This window comes from Podarcis liolepis, assembly GCF_965112155.1.
Source record: "Podarcis liolepis genome assembly, chromosome: 6".
Taxonomy (NCBI): Eukaryota; Metazoa; Chordata; class Lepidosauria; order Squamata; family Lacertidae; genus Podarcis; species Podarcis liolepis.
Window position 1 is genome coordinate 48,985,135 of NC_139559.1, and position 22,197 is coordinate 49,007,331.

Genomic DNA, 22,197 nt, shown 5'->3' on the forward strand with positions numbered 1-22,197 from the left:
TCTCGGTTACCTCACAATACAACAGTAATGTAAGCTCAGTGCCAAATAGGGATAGGTGAACATGTTAATTTCAATTTCTTTCGGTTTCTCATTTTTTCCAACCTTCAGTTTGCTACATTTCCATTTTAGTCTGCAAGTTGTTGTTGTTGTTATCAGGGCTGTCTTAAGTATATGCAGCACTGGGGTGCAAAGATCCGCCTGGTGCGCCCTGCCCCCTGGTTGCCCAGTCCCAGGCGCGCAGGAGGGCAGAGCCGGCTGGCCGCCTCAGCGTCTCGCTGGCTCAGTCACCCCCAAACCCGTGGCGCAGAGCCGCCCACAGCAGAAGAGCCCGCCGTGGCGCTCCAACCACCGGGTGGGCTCTTCCCCAGACTCGACTCTCGGCCTGACACCCCTGAGAGCCCAGCACCCGGGTACCCCGCACCCCTTTCGCCTATGAGTAAGACGGCCCTGGTTGTTCTTGTTGTTTTAAAAAAGTTCTCATGATGAAAATTCACCAGAATTTTCATGAGTATTTATTCTAATATATGCATTTTTGCAAAGCAAATTCCCCCAGTATCATACATTGTACTATATAGTTTTCACTAACAGAAACATTTCCCTTAGTGTATGCATTTTTGTGCACAATACTCAGCTGGAGAAATGTGCAGATTTGGAAGGATGGCTGCATTTCAGTTGCCTTTCTCTTTTGAAAAGTGTTAATTAGGCAACTTTACCTTTAAATGTGAACTGAATCAAATTTCTCCTCCATCCAGGAAATAAAGAAAATGGATTGAATGTTTCCTAATATTGGACTTTTATAATTTTATTTGGAGAATATTCCTTGGACTTCTTGAATTGAAAGAATTGAAAGAATTAATGATCCAAGTGATCTCATGTAGAATTAGGCACCAGAGCTAGTATCTTTCCGGTCCCAGTTGGCTACATCCACCCCTTTGGAGAAGGTATTTTATTTGCTTGCAGGGGGAAAAATGCATTTCATTTTGGATACTTGTGCATGGAAATGTTTGGGTTTCTCTCTCGTCATGCAGCTCTTGGGTGGTCCCACAGGGAGGCTGTCTATTCTGCCTAGCTAGGGTGGTTCATGCACCGTCTTGTTGCCGTAAGCTTGGAGCTGCAAGTGGGTGCTCATTCCCAGGGAGGCTAGAATTCTGTTCAGTGTTATGTTGCAGCAAATGTGCTAGACTAGAGTGAATGGAAGGCACCCTCTCTGTCTCTCAGCTCCACTCCTCCTTGCTGCCAGGGGCTACAATTCAAAACAGATGTTCTGTGTTGACAGGAGACAAAAGAACCTTCCTGTGTCCTAGAATGAAAACACATGGATGTGAAATCAGGGTGTTCAGGATGATTAGACTAAGTTGGACGGAAACTAAATTTGCTTGTGAGGGAAGAGGAAATGCAAGCACACTGTTGACATCAGTCACATGAGCACAGTTCTCCTCAGGGGAAAACACTGCTGTTACTGCAACTGAAGAACAGACACTTTCAAAGTTTTTATACCCATACACAGGTTGATGACATAATTTCTCATTTTGACTAGGGGACATACTTTGGTTCAGCTTTTTTCTCACAGATGGATGAAACCAAACCAAACCAAAAACCCATCAGAGGACACTTTCTAAAATGGCTTAGGGAGTTTTGTGGGGTGGGGAGCATTGTTGCCGTCATTGTTATTCATTTTTTTAATCTTTATTTTAGATCTGATTTATGTGGAAACCATTTAATGTGTATTTTTAAATGTTTTATTTATTGTCCATGACTACTTTTGTTACGTCTGTAATTATGTGATTTTCCTTTACATGTTGCTAGCCACTTTGAGAGTGGTTTTAACTTTGGAAAGGTACCAAACAAATAATATGATTGATTGATACCAGCAAATTCAGGTTGCACAATTAGAGTCTATTTAGTGCTCTTGCAGAACAAACCCATTTCAAAAAAGAGAAGTATTTCCAGGATAAGGGAAGTGACAGGAAAATGCACTGCAAAGTGTGAGGTAACAATTGCTTGTCACAACTTTATACAATATAATCTTCTCACAATCAAATCAGAATTACTGCTCAATAAACAGGTTGCCTCGAAGCCATCACAGGAATATTTTGAGTAGTTTTGAATTTTTAGAAACAAATCTACTTAGTTTAATGACAGCATTTTGAGATGAGTGTCATTGAATCAGCCTTGTACAGTGGTACCTCGGGTTAAATACTTAATTCGTTCCGGAGGTCCGTTCTGAACCTGAAACTGTTCTTAACCTGAAGCACCACTTTAGCTAATGGGGCCTCCTGCTGCTGCTGCGCTGCCGGAGCACAATTTCTGTTCTCATCCTGAAGCAAAGTTCTTAACCCGAGGTAGTATTTCTGGGTTAGCGGAGTGTGTAACCTGAAGCGTATGTAACCTGAAGCATATGTAACCCGAGGTACCACTGTACATGAGGCTTCAGGCAGATTACCCCCCCCCCACACACACACATCAGCTGTATTGAGTGATGTTGGCTTCTATAATATGGTCCCCACATGAAAGCCACTTTATGTCCCAAGGCAGTTATCATATAAGGGACCATTTGTGCCTTGTGGTTCATTGTGCAGAGTGGCCACTTTCTCTTCTTCTTCATTTTAGCAGCTTGCTGTGACATTCAAAATAATTACTAAGTCTCAAGTGGTGCTACACATGAACACATGTGATAGTGGCCATCCTGAGGACTGATTTAATACAGCCTCCACACTTAAAGTGCAAACTGTGCCCAAGAGTTGTTTCAACATGAGTGCTGATAAAGTGCAAAACTGCTGTCAGTCGACAGATGCCTTGTACAACCCAGCACTCATAACCCACAGACATATCCTGTCCATCTCTCTATCATATCTATACAGGCATATTCGCTTCCTCTTTTTAACCTTCCCCCATCTCCTTCTCAACTGCCAAGAATGAGCCTATCACCACTCCCATGATCGTTAATTGTGGGACCCTCCTAAGGTAGCTGTTATCTCTTACAGGTATTTAGGCTGGGATCCTCCCAAAGTGGTACAGTCAAACCTCAGTTCCCGAACGCCTCTGTTATCGTACGTTTTGGCCCCCAAACGCTGAAAGCCGGAAGTAAATGCTCCAGTTTTCAAATGTTTTTCAGAACCCGAACGTCCAACTTGGCTTCCGCTCAAGTGCAAGAAGCTCTTGCAACCAATCGGAAGCCGTGCCTCAATTGTCGAACATTTCAGAAGTCAAACGGTCTTCTGGAATGGATTACATTCAACAACCGAGGTTTGATTGTACACCTGTACACTATCTCTTGTAGATGTTTAGGCTGGCAAGCAGACAAGTTACATGATTTAGCAGAATAAGACTGCTTAGCAAGATAAGGCGAACTGCTGCCTAGGAGAGCGGTGAAGGCCTCATATCAGTGAAGGAGCAATTATGACAGACCACTATGCCTCAATGCACAATATACATTCCGCTGCGTTTCCCATACACCCTTGCAGTACAAATTTTGTCTGCATCTTAACACAGCACTGAATTGCCATCACCACAAGTGGTAGCGTGTGCAGCCATGGGCATTCAACTCCCCCTTCCCTCCTTAAATGGCTTTAGGATGTCTCACGCATCAGGCAGTTTACCTGAGCAGGTGAGCACTGTGACAGTGTTTCGGAACCACTGTTAACAAAGCAGAATCTAAGCACAGCTCCACATTTTAAGCAGGCACACGCTTACTGCTGGTGTTCCCCACAACAGATGCATACATAAAGTGTTAGTGACAGATACTCTTCCTTAATGCGTCACAGGGCTGTACCTAATCAGGGCTCCCAGACCAGTCTATATGGGTAAAGGAGCAAATGTGCCTGTTTTCCAACACTGCATTTTCGGCAGGAAACCACAGCCTATCTGCAGCAAACACAATTGCTGATAAAGTACCAATCCACTTTCATTTGGTGGATGACTTGTAGAACCCACCAGCCATAAGTCACTAGTGTATCCTGTCCAGCTCACTATCATGCTTGTACAGGCGCACTCACTTCCTCTCTTTTCCTTTCCCCATCTCTTGCTCAACCAACTCTTGCACAAAGCAATCCCAAAGCAGAAGCTGTTGCTTTGGCTGGGGGTTGGGTGGAAACCCTCCACAGTGGCTGCCTGCCAGGAATGCTTCCACACTGCTATACTTCTCTGTCAGGAAACCCCCTTGAGCAAAATGTTGCCCTTATTCCTTAGAAATGCCTCTCCTGTCCAACATGGCCAAGGAAATATGGTAAGGCTACACTGAAAGCAAGTTGGAGGCAGATTAAAGGCAGTCAAAAGGCCATTTCTGATTTAAATGCCCAATGTGTTCAGGGACAGATGTTTTCTAGTGATCACATGGGCACTTCTATATAAAAACGTTACATGTAGACTAACATTACAGTATAATATCATAAATAGGATCTGTCAGGTTCTGTTCCTGGATTTAGCTCTGGAAAACTTTAACGGGTGATTAAGCATGCTATAATGGAACTCCTTGCGGGCACTGACAATATCATTTTCAAAAATGTATCAATAAGCACACGTTTGAATTTTACCAAATTGCTTCTGCCACTATGCCCCAGTTGAGGCAATAAGAAAACAACATTGTTTCCTACTCAGTCCCCCCTTTCTCTCTCACTAATATTATCAAATGTCTTTTTTTAAAAAAAGGTTTTATTTATACTTTTCAAGTTTATACATTTCATTAGTTTCATTAGTTTTACAATCAATTTAACATCTCAAAATTTGACTTCCTTCCCCCTCTTTCTGCGGTTAAATTTATTTTTAAAAATATCTTCTGAATATCCAAATTCATTTAACTTGCTCATTTAATTATCTACTATAAATATATACTCTTATGAAACTGCAGGTTGTTACAATAATCCTGCTAATGTTTTTATCTGTTTATAATTTATCTGTAAATATTAAATAAACCATTTTTTATAAAAAGTTTGTTATCTTGATTTCTTACTCTTCCGGTAAGTTTCACCATTTCTGCATATTCCATAAGTTATTGTATCCATTCTTCCTTTACTGGGACTTCTGCTTCTTTCCACTTTGGGACAAGTTTCCTACTCAGTCTCAGCTATTCAGAGAATGCCATCAACAGCCTCAGAAACAATCCTGACATCATAATTAAAGAAGCCAAAAAAGGGGAGGGGCTGTCATCATAAACAAGTTGAACTACATATGAGTGTCTGAGAAATAACTCTCCAACAGCACGTCTTATAGTCCCCTTGTCCTCATACCCAGATGAGGAATAACAGAAGGACCTACATAACTTGATGGAGGAATTTCCTGCAGATGTGCAGGCCGAAGTCTGCATAGATAAGATACATCCCTGGAAACTCAATGAAGGGTCTTCTATCTGTTACTGAAAGTGCACAAGGCAATCCCAGATGCCCTACAGTTTGGGGCATCAGTACTATCACAGTTGGGGTATCTGGGTATGTAGACTTTATTCTCTGATCAAATGCCATCAATACTCCTAGAGTGAGATCCTAGCCCTACTTGTGAGCTTTGCACAGAGAAATGTTTGACCACTGTGAGAACAAGATGCTGGACTAGATGTGACCAGCTGGGCTCTTCTTAGGCTCTTAGGAAAGTGTATTTGCTGGATGTGCCTCCAGCTACAATCTTATATACAGTGGTACCATGGTAGTCAAATGGCTTGACTTCCAAACAAATAGGCTCCCAAACGCCGCAAACCTGGAAGTTAGTGTTCCGGTTTGCGAATGTTTTTTGGAAGCCAAATGTCTGATGCAGCATCCGTGGCTTCCAATTGAGTGCAGGAGGCTCCTGCAGCCAACAGGAAGCTGTGCCTTGGTTTTTGAACCATTTTGAGAGTCAAACAGACTCCTGGAATGGATTAAATTCAAGAACCAAGTTATCACTGTACTCTTATGTCACATTGCGAAGAGTGGGACTTACTGTTGTGTAACCATGCATATGATTGCACCCGATTCTCTGTTTCCAATATAGAACTTCTACCTCAACACAAGGTGTGAATCTACATGACTTGCCCACTCTAACAGCACTATAATTTTCCATCATTTCAATGAGAAAACATTCTGAGCACAATAGCCAGAACACAATAAAACATAAAATTAATAGTGAAAACAAGAAAATCAGGAAGCAATTAATGCCAAATGGTTACATTCAGAGCACCCTATGATAGAAATATTCTTCACTGTAGACAAAAGCTTGGCAGGGATCAATATAAAATTGATGTATGAATGGGGGTGGGGAGTAATAAACTTACCTACCTCTCCAGAAAAATGCCCATTTAAGGCAATACGATTAAATTGGGAGATTAGTAGTACTGGTGCCATGCCAGGAAAATGATAAGGTATCTTTCATGCAATCTTTCAGGTTTTTTTTTAACCCTTTTACTTCTGAAAAATAAATCAGTGCTTCTGGTCAAGGCTTAATTGGCACTGTTAAAGCAATTCTAGCATGAGTATTCACAACATTCTCTACTACTAGCCCAAGTAGTTCTTAATTTACTATAACAATGAAGAGAAAAGTCAGATATATATATATATATATATATATATATATATATATATATATATGCATAAAAGAAAGGAAGGGCAATTAATGATCCAAGTTTAAAGCGCTGGCACAAAGGCAGCATTACTATAAAGGTTTTTAGTAGGAGAAATCTGGAAAGAGTGAAATTTGAACAAGAGATCAGTTCATCATTGTCGCTTAAATTGAATTTCTATTGGACCTTGTGCATGGCCTTTATCTGCCTGCATTGCAAATGAGATTTGAAGTGGTTTGGCAATGCAAGGAAGACCCCTGTCAATGCTGAATTCCCCCATGCCACATGTAGAGAGGCAAGTCCACTAAGGAGAAGAGAGCACTGTAATATCAGCCTCAGTCTGCCTTCAGTAAGGAAGAGGGGGAATTAGTTGCCTCTGCCTGCATTTGACTTCTGGCTTCAGCTACTGTTTTTGGCCCAAGCAGTCCCAATAGCCAACAGCCACAACTGCATACCGGTGGCGAAGGCTGGCCCATCAAGGCAAATGGGACAGTGCTCCACTAACCAGCGTGTTGCCATCTGCCTTATTGCAGGGCAGATTTTAGGGTAAACCATACACGGAACGAGTCTGCCCCTGCGGCTTGATGGAGGTAGAAACTGTCTCTCATGCCTTGTTATGCTGCCGTTTCTACGGGGATATACGCTCGGCATTTATTACCCCTGCTATGCAAAAATCTCCAAATGAATCCGAACTTCAATGTCTAAAATTCCTCGTAGAGGACAAGAATCCTGAGATCACGTTAAGGGTAGCCAAATTCTGTGCGATTGCCATAAAACTTAAGGAACAAGCTGTACTATCATAATGATTAAGGTTTTAAATGATATGTTAGTGACTAAGTTTTAATTTATATATTTTTAAACTGTTGCTATATCTGTATTGTCCCTGTTATACCTAATTGCAAATTCAAATGTATCCCTATCATGTTTTATGACTTCCTTGATATTGTTTGTGGGCTGGAACTGGTCTGTGACCAAAATAATAAAATTCATTCAGTGCTCCACTAACCAACCTCAGTCTGCCCTTAGCCAGACCCTACCTGCCTGCCTTTTTACTTGCAACCTGTCGGGGGGGGGGGAGCACTACCTGTCCATTTCTTCCTTCTTAGCACTAGTGTTGGCATTATAGAACCCAGTAGGGGCAAAACTAGAATTGGCACTACCTGTCATTGGCTCTGGCTCAAAATTACTGTTGGGCTACCTGTTTTCTGCCCTACTAGCCTCAATGGGCATCAGGTACTACTGCATAGCTCCTTGTTTCTCTCAATATGAAGAGATATTGGGTCACACTACTGCTTCTGTTGTTAACAACTGTAGCAGAGCTAATAGTACAGACTTCAATAACGAGTCGCTGGGGGTTTGGGGGCTAAAAAGTGTTTAAAGAGAGGGAATGAATTTTAGCACTTCATTCACAACACCATCCCAATATATTTTAGACTGCCATGCAATCTTTTGACAAATTGTGGTATGGATTTTTTTTAAATTAAAAAAATATAATTATCAACAGCTTCTAGGAAAGGAAGGAACTTCTGCCATCTTTCCAGTTCAATGAGTGCTCAATTGCCTAGGGCTGCCTGTTCTGCCACTTTCCTCAACTTTTGTCCATTAGTCTCAGAACACTAGAAGAAAGTGGCCAATGATTGCATTAATGGGTCTCTCATTATTTATTAAAACTCGGCACCACCAGTCGTCATTTGACTGAGCTGGGATTGGTACAATTAGGCAGAATTACTCTGGTGAGATGAGACATTTCAATAGATTTTACAGTTCTGTTTCTGGAGGCTCTTGTTACTATTATCTGAGGTCAGGTCATCAACCGCAGATGGAAAAGCACATTTGGAAAAGCAACAGGGAAATTCCTACACGGTTTCTGCCCTCTGCTGGTCAGTGCCAACGAAAAAACATGGTTGTTCCAATACTGTACATGTATTAGACATATCATAGTGCATTTGTCTACCCCAGTCATCCAGTCATAGACTCCCGAAGGGCAAGGGTTGTAGGAGGAACCCCAGCCAGGTGGAGCAGCTTATGACGTATGCTCAGGACAACCCAGGATTGAATCTAGGTTATTACCTCAAATTAGGAAAACTGGTTAGGTCCTTTCAACAATCAGGCATACCTGACCCCATCAGGAGTCAACCTTTTTGGCCCACTGCTGGCAACCCATGTGACCACCCCTTCCTATTTTACCTGATGGGCTGAGCAGATCTCATTGTCCTCTTCCCTCATCATCCCAGCCTCTCTTCTTCACCAACTGACTGCATCCTATATTCTGCAAGGCTTGCCCCATGCAAGAACCTGCATTGGATAGAGCATACATTGGATATGGTGGCTGTCCTGTGATGCAGAGGCAGCGTATCTCCACTCCTGGCATGATGTAAGTAAAGGATTGCTCAGTTTTGTTAAAGCACTTGGACTTCACCAATGGTTTTCTGACTGCTGAAGTACACCGGACTTGCTAATGTTGCCCCTGATAGTATTCTCTGCTCTTTCCATGTCCCAGTAGCTGTGGGACGGCTCCTCTCAGAAAGACCTACCCACCCTACAAAAACAGCACAACGTAACACTGGACTGAAAATATTTTTTTAATGTGATTTTGACAAAGGATACCTTAGATAAATATTTTTTATAATACTAATTTGCAATTGTAGAAAACGTTGCATTATTACCTTCCTTGTGAATGTAAAGAAACTTACTCTAGAAGCATTTTTAGTGATAAAATGGTCATTTTGTATCTCTCAAGACTTTAGGTACATTTGAATGCTAAACTTAAAAAAAAAGAAATGGGGGGCGAGGAAAATGGTTGAGCCTTTGACAGATCCAGCATAGTATTCAGTAAAGCTGTATACAGTAATACTGTATTCAAAAGTGATGTTGAAAAACAGTTTACAGCTGATGACAATCTGGTCTAAATCCCATTAAGATCAAAGCTAGTTGTGTATGCTTTTCTGCTATGTCATCCTTCTCCAAACCCGGTAAAGCTGCTCAAAATAGAAATTAATGAAGGCTCTGTCAATGTGATTTGAAAATAGATTCATGCTAACCATTAATTCGTTTCTATGACACCCAGTCTAACTGAGTATGTTCTTCTGCCTGTCTCCCACACAGATTCGTAAATCTTTATCCACATGAAAGTAACCTATATTGAAATATGAAGTTATCAGCTCTATTGTCTAAGATTAATACATATCGGGCTAATTCAGTGTAATATTTCAGTGTAAACTTTGTAGCCCAATTCACTATACAGCTAAGCTAAACATACTTTCATTTACGGTAGCCCCAAAAGGACATTTACATCTAATTTCTACATTGGGTGAAATTTCTATGTTTGGATGGAAATTTCTCATGTATTCCACTTGGATGTTTCCCCTCCATATGACCAGGTCCGGTAAACAGATGTCACCATTCACCAATCACAGCCACAGACATCAGCTTAAATACATGAGGCTATAATACAAATACTATTTACTACTGAACTAGGCAAATTAACACTGTTATTAATCAGTGTAGGGGCTAAAACAGAATTAGGAAACCTCTGGCCTGGGGGGCCAAATTCAGCCTTTCAGGCCTCTCTATCTCAAGGCTACAGCCTGTTTCCCTGCCCCCCATTTCATCCCGGCAAGCTAGGAGCATTGATGGACAAAATCCACCCAGGCAAAAAAGCATTTGATGAGGGCATAGTGGCTCAGGAGGCACAAGGGACCAGGACCTCTCCCATAACACTAGTAGTAGAGACTCCCATTACGGTCCTTGTCAATCCTGCAGTCCCTCCTGTTCCTCCATCTGCAGGCAGGGGGACTAAAATGCACAGCAAACACAAGGCTAGGGGGCATAATAGGAGGTGCAATATGTCCCCATCACTATCACCCTCACCCTCCACCTCTTCCCATTCATCTGCCAGGGGGCAGAAGAAGTGGGTCACACTAAGAAGTGTAAATACAATACCAAGAGCAGACTTGGCCAGAAGCTTAGTCTAGTCTAGAAGTAAAAAAAAAGCATGGATAGCTGATGCTAGGTCCACCTTTTCTGAGAGGCTGCAACTTGTGAATCTACTGAAATGATAAAAGGTACCCTGGCAACTGTCTCCACCTGGGCATGCAGGGAAAGCATTGGGTTGAAGAGTATCCCCAAGCGGTATACTTGGGTATACTAGGGAGTGTACAGACCCATGGAGGGTAAGATTAATATCCTTTTCTAGATCACCAGAATTTAGGGCTGCCAATGTAAAACAGAACAAGGCTTCTGTACCTTGAATAGTTCTGTACAAGAGGGACTTTCAGCAGCTCTGAGCTTGCATGGCAAGCTACACCTGCTATAATTATTTACACAACTACTAGAGGTGCAAGAGCCCTGCCCTCTTTTGTTTCTGCGCTTGCTACCAGAATGACTGGTTAACAATATCTCCACCTTAAGTTTTAGCTTATTTACTCCCATCCCCTCCTGAACACCAGATGCCGATTCATCTCTTGCACTGAGCTGCTTAGTAAGGACTGATCAATTTGTCAATTACAATCTCTGTTTCTATTTTTTCAGATCCTAAGTCAGTTTGCCACATCTCAGAATTACTGTATTTTCTGATATTTTTACAGTCCTCCTGAAAATTCTTCAGCATTTTAGTCCAGGTTTCTCCTAATATACACATTTTGTATATATGCAATTTTGCCTTTTGCAAGCAATTTTCCCATATATAATGCTCTTTTTTGTATGTTATTTTGCTTATGCAGTTTATATAATTTCCTCCCTACGTACACAATTTCATATGCATTTTCGGATAGGAGAACTGCAGCACAAAATGTGAAGAAGTGGCAATTAGAAAGAATAATAAGAAATTCAAATAATTGGAATGCTTTAAATCTTTTAAAATCCTGTAAGTTGGTGGTAATCACCACATCTTGTGACAATGAATTCTAGAAATTAATTTGGTATTGTGTGAAGTACTTCCTTCTGTATTCTGAGGAAGACCATCTGGGAGCCTGATGCAAGTGAACTCTCTCTCTCTCCTCAACCTGGGCTATCTACTACCACATGCCCTGTGGAAAGGATCCTGGTAAAGTATTATATTCCAAAATTATTGCTGTGGCTTTATTAAAGTATCTCTGTTACTTGCATGCCATCTTAGAAGGGTTTGTATCCTCAAAGATGGGGGGGGGGGGGAGAAATACATATATACACACATATAGTGTGCCCTTAACTACTGCTAATCAGTTTCATTAGATTATCCCTGGTTCTGGTATTACGGGAGATTTTATTCACCATCTCCACACTTCACATAATTTCCTAAATCTCCCTCATACCCACTCCCACCTTCCCCCCCTAAACAACCCCCTACCCAGTGTACTGGCCATTCCTCCTAGCAAAATTGCTCTAACTCCCTTATCATTTTTTCCAGCTGTTTTTTGAGATGGAGCAACCAGAACTGTACATGTGCTTGCACCATAGATTTATATAAGAGCATTATGATACTGGCAGAAATAGCTTTTTCTAGGTAAACTGTTCCCTTTGTCTTTTCACAGATTATCATGATTGAGATAATCATTGGGCAGAACATGACTCTCAAGCTATCCATCTGCTAGGAAATTTTCCTATGCAAATCTCATTGAAATGAACCAAATCTTGTAAGAAATTATTGTCACTATGGTAGAACTCTTCCACACCTCCCACTAATTTCAGTGCAGCTTGTGTATTGAGACTGAGCTCAATGAGACTTGCTCCCGGATGTTATTAACGCTTTCGGGGCTTACTCCTGAGTATACACAGATAGAAGACATTTAAGATGAAATGAACTTTCATAGACAGCGAGTTTTAATACAACAAATACATTATGTGCAGAATTTTAATACAACAAATACATTATGCACAATGTATTTTTTAATCAATAAAAAAGGCTCAATAAAAAAGGCTTTATTCACCTGTTTTTGCTTCTTTTTCTGCTTTAAAGCCTCTACTAAAGAGAGAACCCACTAACCTGAATAAACATGAATTCTGTTTGAACACTTTTTGGATGTTGTTATAAATTATTTTGATTAATTTGATACAAATCGTCTGAAATCCTTAAGAAGCTAAGTAGAAAGGGGAGAATTATTTTAAAGAATTACAGTATATAAAATCCCTGACTCTACCTAATTACTATTAACAGCTTCCACTGTATTCAGGAGGTAAGGAGTGTTTTATGTATTGTCAGATACAAAAGATTACAGGGCACCTGCATCTTTAATCCTTGTGTACAAGAGGGAGAAGCTACACCCTTAATCCCTGACCTCCTTTGCATCTGGCCATCCTAACAAGACAATCTTATCTACGTCCCACTGTGTTCAGTGGGACTTATTGCAGGCAATAATCACGTGACTCCTCCCCAGGCATTTTAAAGATTCATCAAAGTGTTAGGATTTGTTGCATTTCCAGAGTGAAGTGGTATTTATACGGATTTATGAATCCATACACAGTATATGTTTTTGTATCAGGTTTCCCCTGCTACAAATAATGTCAAATGGTGTGACTGTGAGAAGTTAGTAAATCTGCTAGAAATTATTTTGATACTCCTCTTTGGGTACCATCTAATACAGTTACTTGGGGGAAAGTTCCATTAAATTCAATGGGGCTTACTTCTAAGTATACATATATAGGACCACATTGTAGATTATGTGGATTCTGTTTGAACGGTACAATTGCTCCTGAAAACTAGGGTCATTACTTGCCAATATTGTGTATATTGCATGAATGGAAAATTCCCGCCCAACTTCAAATGTGGTCTTCAGTGATCTCTGTGCCGCCTGTGCATCTCAGGAGGTGCATTTTATTGCAGTGCAAGCAGCCTAGATCACTTACTGAGCCCTCCACTTTCCAGGAATTGCATGTGGGGGTAATGAACCTACCACTACTGACCAGGGCCAGCCCACCTTGGGCGGCAGGATCCAGATCCCGATGTAGATCTTTATCCCCCTCTTGTTCCTGATGTGGACTTTCACTCAGCCATTCTTCTTCCCTGGCAGTGAGGAGGATGCTATTTTGTGGTTCACTTCGGGTGTCAAAATATCTTGGGCTGCTCCTGCTACTGGCACAACAGGGCTTGTGAAAACTGTACCACTGGAATACCTGCATCAATTACTGCACGAAGCAGCCTATTTAAAATGTTCAGCGAAAAAAACAAAAAAGAGGGGGCTGCAGCTGTCGCTACGACTGCATGGATGTTTAGGATCTGGATACCACAGAAGAGTCCTCCTCAGTTGCAGAACTTGTGGTGGCCGTTAGGACCTAAGCAATTTTTTTATTCGTTTGGACTTTCAAAGTTAACGTTTATTATTTCGAAGTACTGAATGTATATTCATGTTACGGTGTTTTTACTGTATGTAATGTCTTATATACTACTCTCGGAGCCAAGGCAAAGAGGTTTTTATGGACATTTTATCAGTGCGGGACTCTGGGCGGCCTTCCGTATTTCTGCAGCGGAGGCAGGGCGAGTTCTGAGGGACGAAGGCCGGTGACGATGGAGGAAACGCTGTACGCAGGAAACGCCAGGCTCCGAGCTTTTCCCAGCGGAACCACCAACGCCGCCTTGCCTTCGCGCCTCAGCCAAATCAAACGAGCAAGGCCGCGCCTCAACTCTAGCGACAATCGTCGACAGGCCAATGAGCGGACGGCTACTGAATCTCAGCCGCCAGTTGAAACGGTCGAGTTGGGCATCGCCAACATCCAATCAAATCAAAGTTGAAGCGCGAGACCTCCCCGCCCCGCCCGGTCCCACGCTAATAGGAACAGGGAGACAGGAGCCCGGATTCGAAGAAAATGGCCAATGAATGCTTGGGCGACTCGGGCTGTGACGGAGGGAGAAATAAAGACGACTGACAGGATTTTTGTCCAACCCAATCCCAGCTCCTGCTCGTAGCCTCTCCATAGCCGGCCTATAGTGTGACTCTCCTGCTGCCGCCGTTCAGCGGAGCTCACGGACCTTCGGAGTGACGGGCGCCTCGTCTAATAGGATGATGAGCGCTAGTTAAGAAGGAGGGTTTCCGCTTCCGGGGCTCTGGGCCGATTTTTTCCCCTTCCCCTCGCCTCACACTGACAGACTTTCTGTGCAATTAGAATGGCGGACCTCGGTTAAGTCGTCCAATGGATGCGAAGTGGGCGGAGTTGTCGTGTGCAGGAGGGTTCCAAGATGGCGGCGGGTGCGTGAGGCGCGATACTCGGCGCGCGATTCCCTCTTGCTGGCGCTCGCCGCCATGAAGGGCAAGGAGCGTTCTCCTGCCAAGGCCAAACGGTCCCGGGGCGGCGAGGACTCCTCTTCGGCGCGAAGCGAGCGGAGCAGCAAGAAGCCGAGCAACGGCGGCGGGAAGTCGGCGAGCGGCGGCTCTGGCGAGGGTGGCGGCGGCAGCAGTCGGCGGAGCCTTCATTTGGAAAAGGCCAGCCGGGCCAGCAGCCGCGAGTATGACTCCGCCACGGTGGGCAGCTCCGGGGGCGGCGGGAGCAGCAGCCGCCACGGCTATAGCAACAGCAGCAGCAGCAGCAAGAACGCGGAGTCGTCCTCGCGGGGCAGCCGCGGCGGCGGCGGCGATTCCCGGGCGCCCCCCTCCGACTCCGGCAGCAGCAGTGAGTACAAGACGCTGAAAATCAGCGAGCTGGGCTCTGCGCTGAGCGACGAGGCGATCGAGGACGGGCTCTTCCACGAGTTCAAGCGCTTCGGGGACGTAAGTGTCAAAATCAGCCGCCTGCCGCCCGGCACCGGCACTGGCGACGAGCGGGTGGCCTTCGTCAATTTCCGGCGCCCCGAGGACGCCCGGGCTGCCAAGCATGCTCGCGGCCGCCTGGTTCTCTACGACCGGCCGCTGAAGATCGAGGCTGTCTACGTGGGGAGCAGCAGCGGAGGGGGGAGCGGCCGGCGTCGCGCCAGCCGTTCTCCTGCCCTTTTGGACAAGGAATCTCCCTACGGAGCCGCAGCGGTGGGTGTAGCAGGTGCGGCACCTGCAGCCATCAGACACCCCTCCACTGGGGCTACTCAGAGGGCGCTTTCTCCTGCTGGTGGAGGAGCTGGCTTGGGATACAGAGACTTCAGGCTGCAGCAGCTTGCCCTGGGCCGCCTTCCTCCGCCACCGCCACCTCTGCCTAGGGAGTTGGAAAGAGAACGAGATTATGGGGGCTTCTATGACCGCGTGAGGCCGGCTTACAGTCTGGATCGAGTTGCCGGGGTGGCGGCAGCAGCATTTCGTGGGGTTGGTGGCACTGGAACAGCCAGTGAGGAAGAGATTAGCCCCGAAGATGACCAGAGAGCCAATCGTACCCTATTCCTCGGCAATCTGGACATATCGGTGACTGAATCGGATCTACGCCGAGGTTTTGACCGCTTTGGGGTAATCACTGAGGTGGACATCAAGAGGCCATCCCGAGGTCAAACTAGCACCTATGGATTTCTCAAGTTTGAAAACTTGGACATGGCCCACCGGGCTAAACTTGCTATGTCCGGTAAAGTGTTGCTGCGTAACCCTATCAAAATTGGCTATGGTAAGGCCACCCCAACGACACGACTTTGGGTGGGTGGTCTCGGGCCTTGGGTACCATTGGCTGCTCTTGCCAGGGAGTTTGACCGTTTTGGCACTATTCGCACCATTGACTATCGTAAAGGTGACTCATGGGCTTACATCCAGTATGAGAGCTTGGATGCTGCACAAGCTGCTTGTAGCCACATGCGTGGTTTTCCTTTGGGTGGGCCAGACCGCCGTCTCCGGGTGGACTTTGCTGACACTGAGCATCGTTATCAGCAACCTTATTTGCAGACATTGCCACTTCCACCCCCTCCTCACTATGATCTGGTAGCAGAGACATCTGCCTTTGGGGCACATCGTGGAGCCCCATCGGATCCACTCCGAGGTGCTCGGGATAGGACTCCACCCCTAGTGTATGGCGATCGTGACAGAGATCTCTATCCTGAGACAGAGTGGGTGCCTCCCCCACCTCCAGTTCGGGACAGGGGGAGCAGAGCAACTGTTTATGATACACTAGAAAGTTTGGAACGCCGACGAGATGGTTGGTCTCTAGAAAGAACTCGTGGGGAAAGGGAGTTAGTCATAAGCAGTAGGGATCTACCCAGGAAGCGAAGGCTAGTGGAAGATGGGGGGCGGCATTTGGACCGTTCGCCGGACAGTGAACGGTCATCTTCATCTCGCAAGCGTCACTGTCCTGCTGCAGCCTCTCCACAAGATCGTAGTCCTGAGCCAAGTCTGGGCAGAGACCGCTATAGTAGCGATGCAGAACGACCAACCTCTCGTTTGCTGTTGCTGGAGCGCCCTTCACCCATCCGAGAGCCACGCAGGGGTAGCTTGGAGCGAAGCCAGAGTGAGAAGCGTGACCGCAAAAGCTCTGAGAGGGAAAGAAAGCATCGCACACTTACCACTGCTACCACCCAAGAATGCAAGAGTCCAGCTAAAAAGGATGAGCATGCATCCGAAGGCAGCAGTGGTGGAGGATCTCGGCTGAAACCTCCACCTCAAAAGCAACAGCAGCAGGATGGAACCTCAAAGTCTGGGTCATCCCCCAAACTGTGCCTGGCCTGGCAAGGAATGCTTCTATTGAAGAACAGCAACTTTCCGTCTAACATGCATCTACTTCAAGGGGATCTGAGTGTGGCCAGCAGTCTCCTGGTGGAAGGAGCAACTGGTGGCAAAGTGGCCCAGCTAAAGATCACACAGCGCCTCCGTTTGGACCAGCCCAAGCTGGATGAAGTTACCCGTCGTATCAAAGTGGCAGGGCCCAATGGATATGCTATTCTTCTGGCTGTGCCTGGTACCACAGACAACCGTGCCTCATCTGGGGCTGGTGAAGCTAACACCACCTCTACACAGCGGCCGCTCAGAAACCTGGTGTCCTATCTTAAACAAAAACAGGCAGCTGGGGTGATAAGCCTCCCAGTAGGGGGCAATAAAGACAAAGAAAACAGCGGGGTCTTGCATGCTTTCCCACCCTGTGATTTTTCTCAGCAGTTCCTGGATTCTACAGCCAAGGCCCTGGCTAAATCAGAGGATGACTATTTGGTCATGATCATTGTCCGTGGTGCATCTTAAAGCCCTAATACTTTCTATGCTCTCTCCTGCTGCTTCACACAGCCCCCCTCCCCTCTGTTCCAGTGTCTGCCAGGTGCTATGCGATAAGCCTTAGCCACTTCCCCAAGTATAATTTTTAATTAGATATGTAGTTAATCTTACCTCCCCTCAGTTTTCTATAAACTCTCTAGAAGGCAGACTTGTTAGCTGTTCTTTAGTATGGCTAGGCTACCATGACTGTCTTGCTGATGTGCAGGTAGCAGGAATGGAAGGTCTGCTTCAACTAAAATATGAATCCCAGAACAAGCATATTTCTTTCTCCCTTCCCCCCTTTTTTAAAAAAATACCCTTTAACTTCTTGTCCTCTTTCATTTCATAACTTTAAAGTAGACATAAAAACTTCCCTACATTTACAAATCTAAATGGCCAGATTTAAAGCATTTGTGGCTCATACAGAATCACATGCCTAAAGCAAATGCCCATTGTGAGCCCTATGGTTAAGTGAAGGCCTTGGGCTTGTAGCCTTGAAATCAAAATAATCCCTCCATCAAGAACCTGAAAATAACATCTGAGTTTGAATTGATTCAGGATTGACTTCCCCAAGGCAGATGATACTTTATCTTTTGTGGTACACTAGGCTTCTTTCACTGGGTTTTAGTTTTGTTGCCAAGTTCATAGAAGTGCATGCCCACAAAGAATGTGTACACAGGTGTACTTTTGAATCTCTTATTCATTTTGGGTTGTAGTTGTGATACATGATAAAGAACCAAGAGCATTGCTATAATCCATGAACATCTTGCGCTTCAGTATGTAAGAAGCAGGTGCTTTTAAGACAACTGTGATTACTTGCATTTTTGTTATTGCCCTTTGCTAATTGTGGTAGGGACAGTGAATTCCAAAATGTAACTTGGAAATATAATTTTCTGAGATGGCACTTAACTTTTGTAAAAAGTTCTGCCACATAACCATTTCAATATCATTTTATAGCCATGAAAATAGAAGTGAATGCTACCTGGTAGTTACTTTCAGGTAAAAAATGGGCATTATGCAAGGTTTTATAGTCTGGATTGCACTGTTTTAATCTTGACATTTTTGCAGTCTTGTATTTCCAAGTGTTGGGGAAGCAGTTCAGTTTATTCAAAGAACATAATTTGTTTTGGGGGGAAATGAGGTTTTTTAAACTCCACAGAAACATCCTGATATAGATAGGGGGGAAGTAGTTCAGACATGTGGCTTCATTTTTCTAATCTTTTTATTCAAACATTTCATTAACCCTCTAAGGCATTGTACCAGCCTCTGAGTAATGAAGAGTGCTGTTTTCCACTTGGTGTAAAATCGTTTTGCCCAGGTATAAAGTTTTACATTATTTGAAATGTGGCTTGGTGAAAGCAACACGTTGCTCATTGTAAGCTTAAATTGAGAAGCATGTTAAAGTCACTTTTTAGATTTCTGAAATCAGTCAATCCTTTCACTTTTTCAGAAAAACAGCTTTAGCACCCTAAAACCCATTGATGAGTAATTGCAAGTTTCAAATAACCACCAGCACACACTGAAAATGTCTGCTGTCCTGTAATAAAGGAAGAAAACTTTGAACTGTGGGCTGAAGAGCCCTTCAATGTGCATGCAAAATCTAGCCACTTTCCTTACTATTAATGAGAATTCTGTAGGGAGTTGTTTTCATATATTCTCTGCTTCCAGACGAAGTCTCAGTAAGATAGGCCTATGTTGCCAGTTAGTGCATAACATGACTGTTGCTGAGTTATCCATGTTATTGCACTTGTCAAGCGCTGGTGGCATATAGAGTGGATTCTCTTACGGTTTTTGTAACAGAGCTTGATCTCTATGTTAGACTTCTGAGTCATTTATGGAAGGCCACCTATGTAACCCTTCAAAACCTTTATACTTGTGAACAATAGTACCCATTCTCCAATATGCAGTGCTCTTTTGAGAAAAGCCCTACAGAACTTGAATTTGCAAAAAAAATGTATGAATAGTCTTGCTTACAAGCAAGCCACTGACAACTAGTGTCAGAAAAACTCAACACCATGGGGTTTCCTCTTTGAAAATGGAAACAAATTATGTTCATTGCTGCTTATCTTCATGACTTGAAGTATGTTAAGGTTATGTGAAATGGGCAATTTCAATTTCCAAATCCCTACTTAGAATTTTCTTTTATTATTTAGTAAAAAATCTGGTTCATTTGTTAGCTAGAAAAGGAAACCTAGCATTTTAGGAGCCCTTTGTAGGGTATAACAATTGACAAGCAACATTAAATGTCACAGCACTTAGTTAAAACCGCCATAAAATCTAAATACAAGTTTGGGGGGCTGTATTTACTTTTGAGTGTGCATAGCAGAGCAATTATCCTTTTGAGCCATCTGGGTAAGAGTTCAGCACTAGCAAATGTTGCATTTAATGCCACTTTTATACACAACAGATCAGAGTTATTTTCTCTGTATATGGCATTATGGAGCTTCAGTATGAGCGATGCACACTTGATTGGTGCATATATTCACAACTGTTTTCATTCATTACAGTGTATTGCGTTAGAATGGAGAATTATATTTTTCTGATACATCATTTAATAGCCACTTTTTGTTGCTTAGGGGGAAAAAGTGGCATATTGCCATTAATCCTTTTTTTTTTTTACAATTGGAAACTTTAAACAGCGGTTTGGCTGTTAGCCAGTGACTGCATGCTTGAAAGTTCAGCATAAAGACTGCTGTTGGCTGGCAACATGGCATGAATTTAAGGCTACCTCATTATTGTGAGATCCACTTCTGTGTTCTGTAGAATAGCTTCCTACATGGGCGGTCCAAATGGGAGCAATTGAAGTGGAGGCAAGATTATAGCATTTTAAAAGCAATCTTCAGTGTGGATCACTTCCCTAGGAGTATAATAGGCAAAAGAGATAACTTATTTGGGTGTCTTAAGCAGGCAGCTGGAGCCTGGCCATGATTTAGAGTGAAAAGGTGCATGGAAAAACCTCCTGGAATTAGATGGTTAAATGGAAAAGCTAGAGGTTACCACAAAAGTGTATTCAGGAACTATACTTGGGGGCACTTGATAAAATTTGAATATGAATTAGAAGTGAAGAAATCAATGTAAAAATAAGATGTATAGTAACTTACCCTGGCTTCCATTTAATTTGTGTAGATAAGAATAGATACTCCAGATGTGTCATGGAATATAAACATTTCCAGTTGTATTTGACCAAACTGCAATACTTTAGAAAAACTGGGGGGTGGACTTGTGCAGATGTAATTTGGTGGAATTTGATGTATATCATTGGCTTCCCCTCCCTCCTGCAACTAGTGGGCTTGCTGCTAGTAATATGCAGTAAAGTGAGAAAATACACATACAAACAGAACAGTTAACTTTCATGTTCTTGTTTGAGTTGCCTTTTTGAAAAAGCGAAATTGTGTGAATTGATTTTCCTCCTGGGTTTTTACCTTTTTTACCAGTTCAGTTGAATAACTCCAAACTGTATTTTACGTTTTAAAACCCCTGGGCTATTCATTGTGCATCTATATATAGATGTTAATTCATTTCAAAAGTTTTGTGCCAGTGAAGGGTGATTGGTGCTTTCAGACTTTCCCTAGAATATTCAGGAAAAGCCTTGTAGTTCTATAAATTATCTGTTAATGTAGGGAGAGGACAACTCTGTTGTAAACACTTGTACTGAATAACCTCTTCTTTCCTCCTGAAAGCAAGGCTGGTGCACTGCCGAAGACAACAAGGGATTCCAAGCTCTAATGGACCTTTGCGAAGAAAAGCTTTGGCTTGTGTGGAATTTACATGGGCCTCATGGAAGAAAGCTTATCTGTTTAGTATTTGTGCATTTTACTAAAATGGCAGCTTAAAAAAAAGTTGTGTATCTGCTAATGTGATGCCAATGCCCGTGTTTTAAGTGGAAAATTGACCTCTTTGCTTTGTGCTGTGTACACAAGATTTCTGCAAAAGTAAAGGAAAAAAACCTTTTTATGGCTCACACAGCTTAAACTAGCTGTCACTCAAAACATGCGCTCACAGTCGAGCTAATTTTGTTTCATTCTAAATAAATTGTTTCTTTTGAGGAAAGTGGTTTTTCTGCCTGGAAATGAATTGACAACAAACCTTTGACCCCTTTGTTTGCAGCTGTGGGGGTATTTTGCTGCTGCTGCCACTGCCGCCGCTCCTCCTCCTCCTCGATCTGATAGTTATGGGTCTCAGACAAGAAGCAGGGAGACCTACGCATTGATATTGACCATCCTGTTGTATCAGATCTGAAGAATCTAGTCTGTTGTGTTGCTGTGTCCCATTGTTTACGGTGAATGGGGATCAATGGCTGCTATCTCCTCATCTTTACGAGGAAATGGTGCTGTTGCTGGCATGCAAGAAACAGGGAAAGCATCTTTAAGTCTCAGAACAGTGTACAAATCTGGGACTTCATTGATTTTGAAGAGCTGGAGTTCCTGAATTTTAAGTTCTTGATTTGTTTTGTTCACCTAACTTGTTTGGCCTTAGTTCTGATTTTAGTTTGAAGAAAGTTTGAAATTGCTTTGCATCTTGCGCATAGAAACCTTTCCACCAAATTGAAAAAAAGAAAAAGTAACTCAAAAAAATTTAAGTGATAGCGCGTTTCCAGACACACTTGAAAGAGCTCCTCCG

General features: G+C 43.4%; 2 protein-coding genes and 1 long non-coding RNA gene across 6 annotated transcripts in view; 2 read left to right on the plus strand and 1 right to left on the minus strand.

The window, feature by feature from the left end:
• The window catches only part of KCNC4 (potassium voltage-gated channel subfamily C member 4), a 66,294-nt gene extending 56,348 nt beyond the window's left edge, over positions 1-9,946 (plus strand). The window contains exons 4-5 of one of the 3 annotated variants that reach the window (XR_014527600.1): positions 8,758-8,897; positions 9,024-9,946. Coding sequence is in view for 2 of the 3 variants with exons in the window: in XM_083509478.1 (XP_083365604.1) it covers positions 8,758-8,831 (74 nt within the window). In the remaining variant the exon portion in view is untranslated. Of the gene's footprint in view, positions 1-752; positions 792-8,757; positions 8,913-9,023 lie in introns of those variants that run through there. The other 2 variants (XM_083509478.1, XM_083509480.1) reach the window with 2 other exon arrangements.
• LOC310709623 lies at positions 796-8,810 on the minus strand. 2 transcript variants are annotated; one of them, XR_014527606.1, is made up of 3 exons: positions 8,711-8,810; positions 6,243-6,371; positions 796-1,300 (listed from the first exon to the last, which is right to left on the minus strand). It is a non-coding gene; the product is annotated as an uncharacterized lncRNA (long non-coding RNA). The 2 variants fall into 2 exon arrangements; XR_014527607.1 differs by having other exon boundaries at positions 6,239-6,371.
• Positions 9,947-12,515: 2,569 nt separating the features above from the next.
• RBM15 (RNA binding motif protein 15) lies at positions 12,516-21,627 on the plus strand. The gene has a single exon (XM_083509470.1). It carries the CDS (start codon positions 14,737-14,739, stop codon positions 17,566-17,568), a length of 2,832 nt encoding a protein of 943 aa, XP_083365596.1. The 5' UTR covers positions 12,516-14,736; the 3' UTR covers positions 17,569-21,627.
• Positions 21,628-22,197: the final 570 nt, after the last annotated feature.

What these genes read in the sequence shown, in the direction of transcription:
- RBM15 (XM_083509470.1), top strand. Translation starts at nt 14,737, where the DNA reads ATGAAGGGCAAGGAGCGTTCTCCTGCCAAGGCCAAACGGTCCCGGGGC.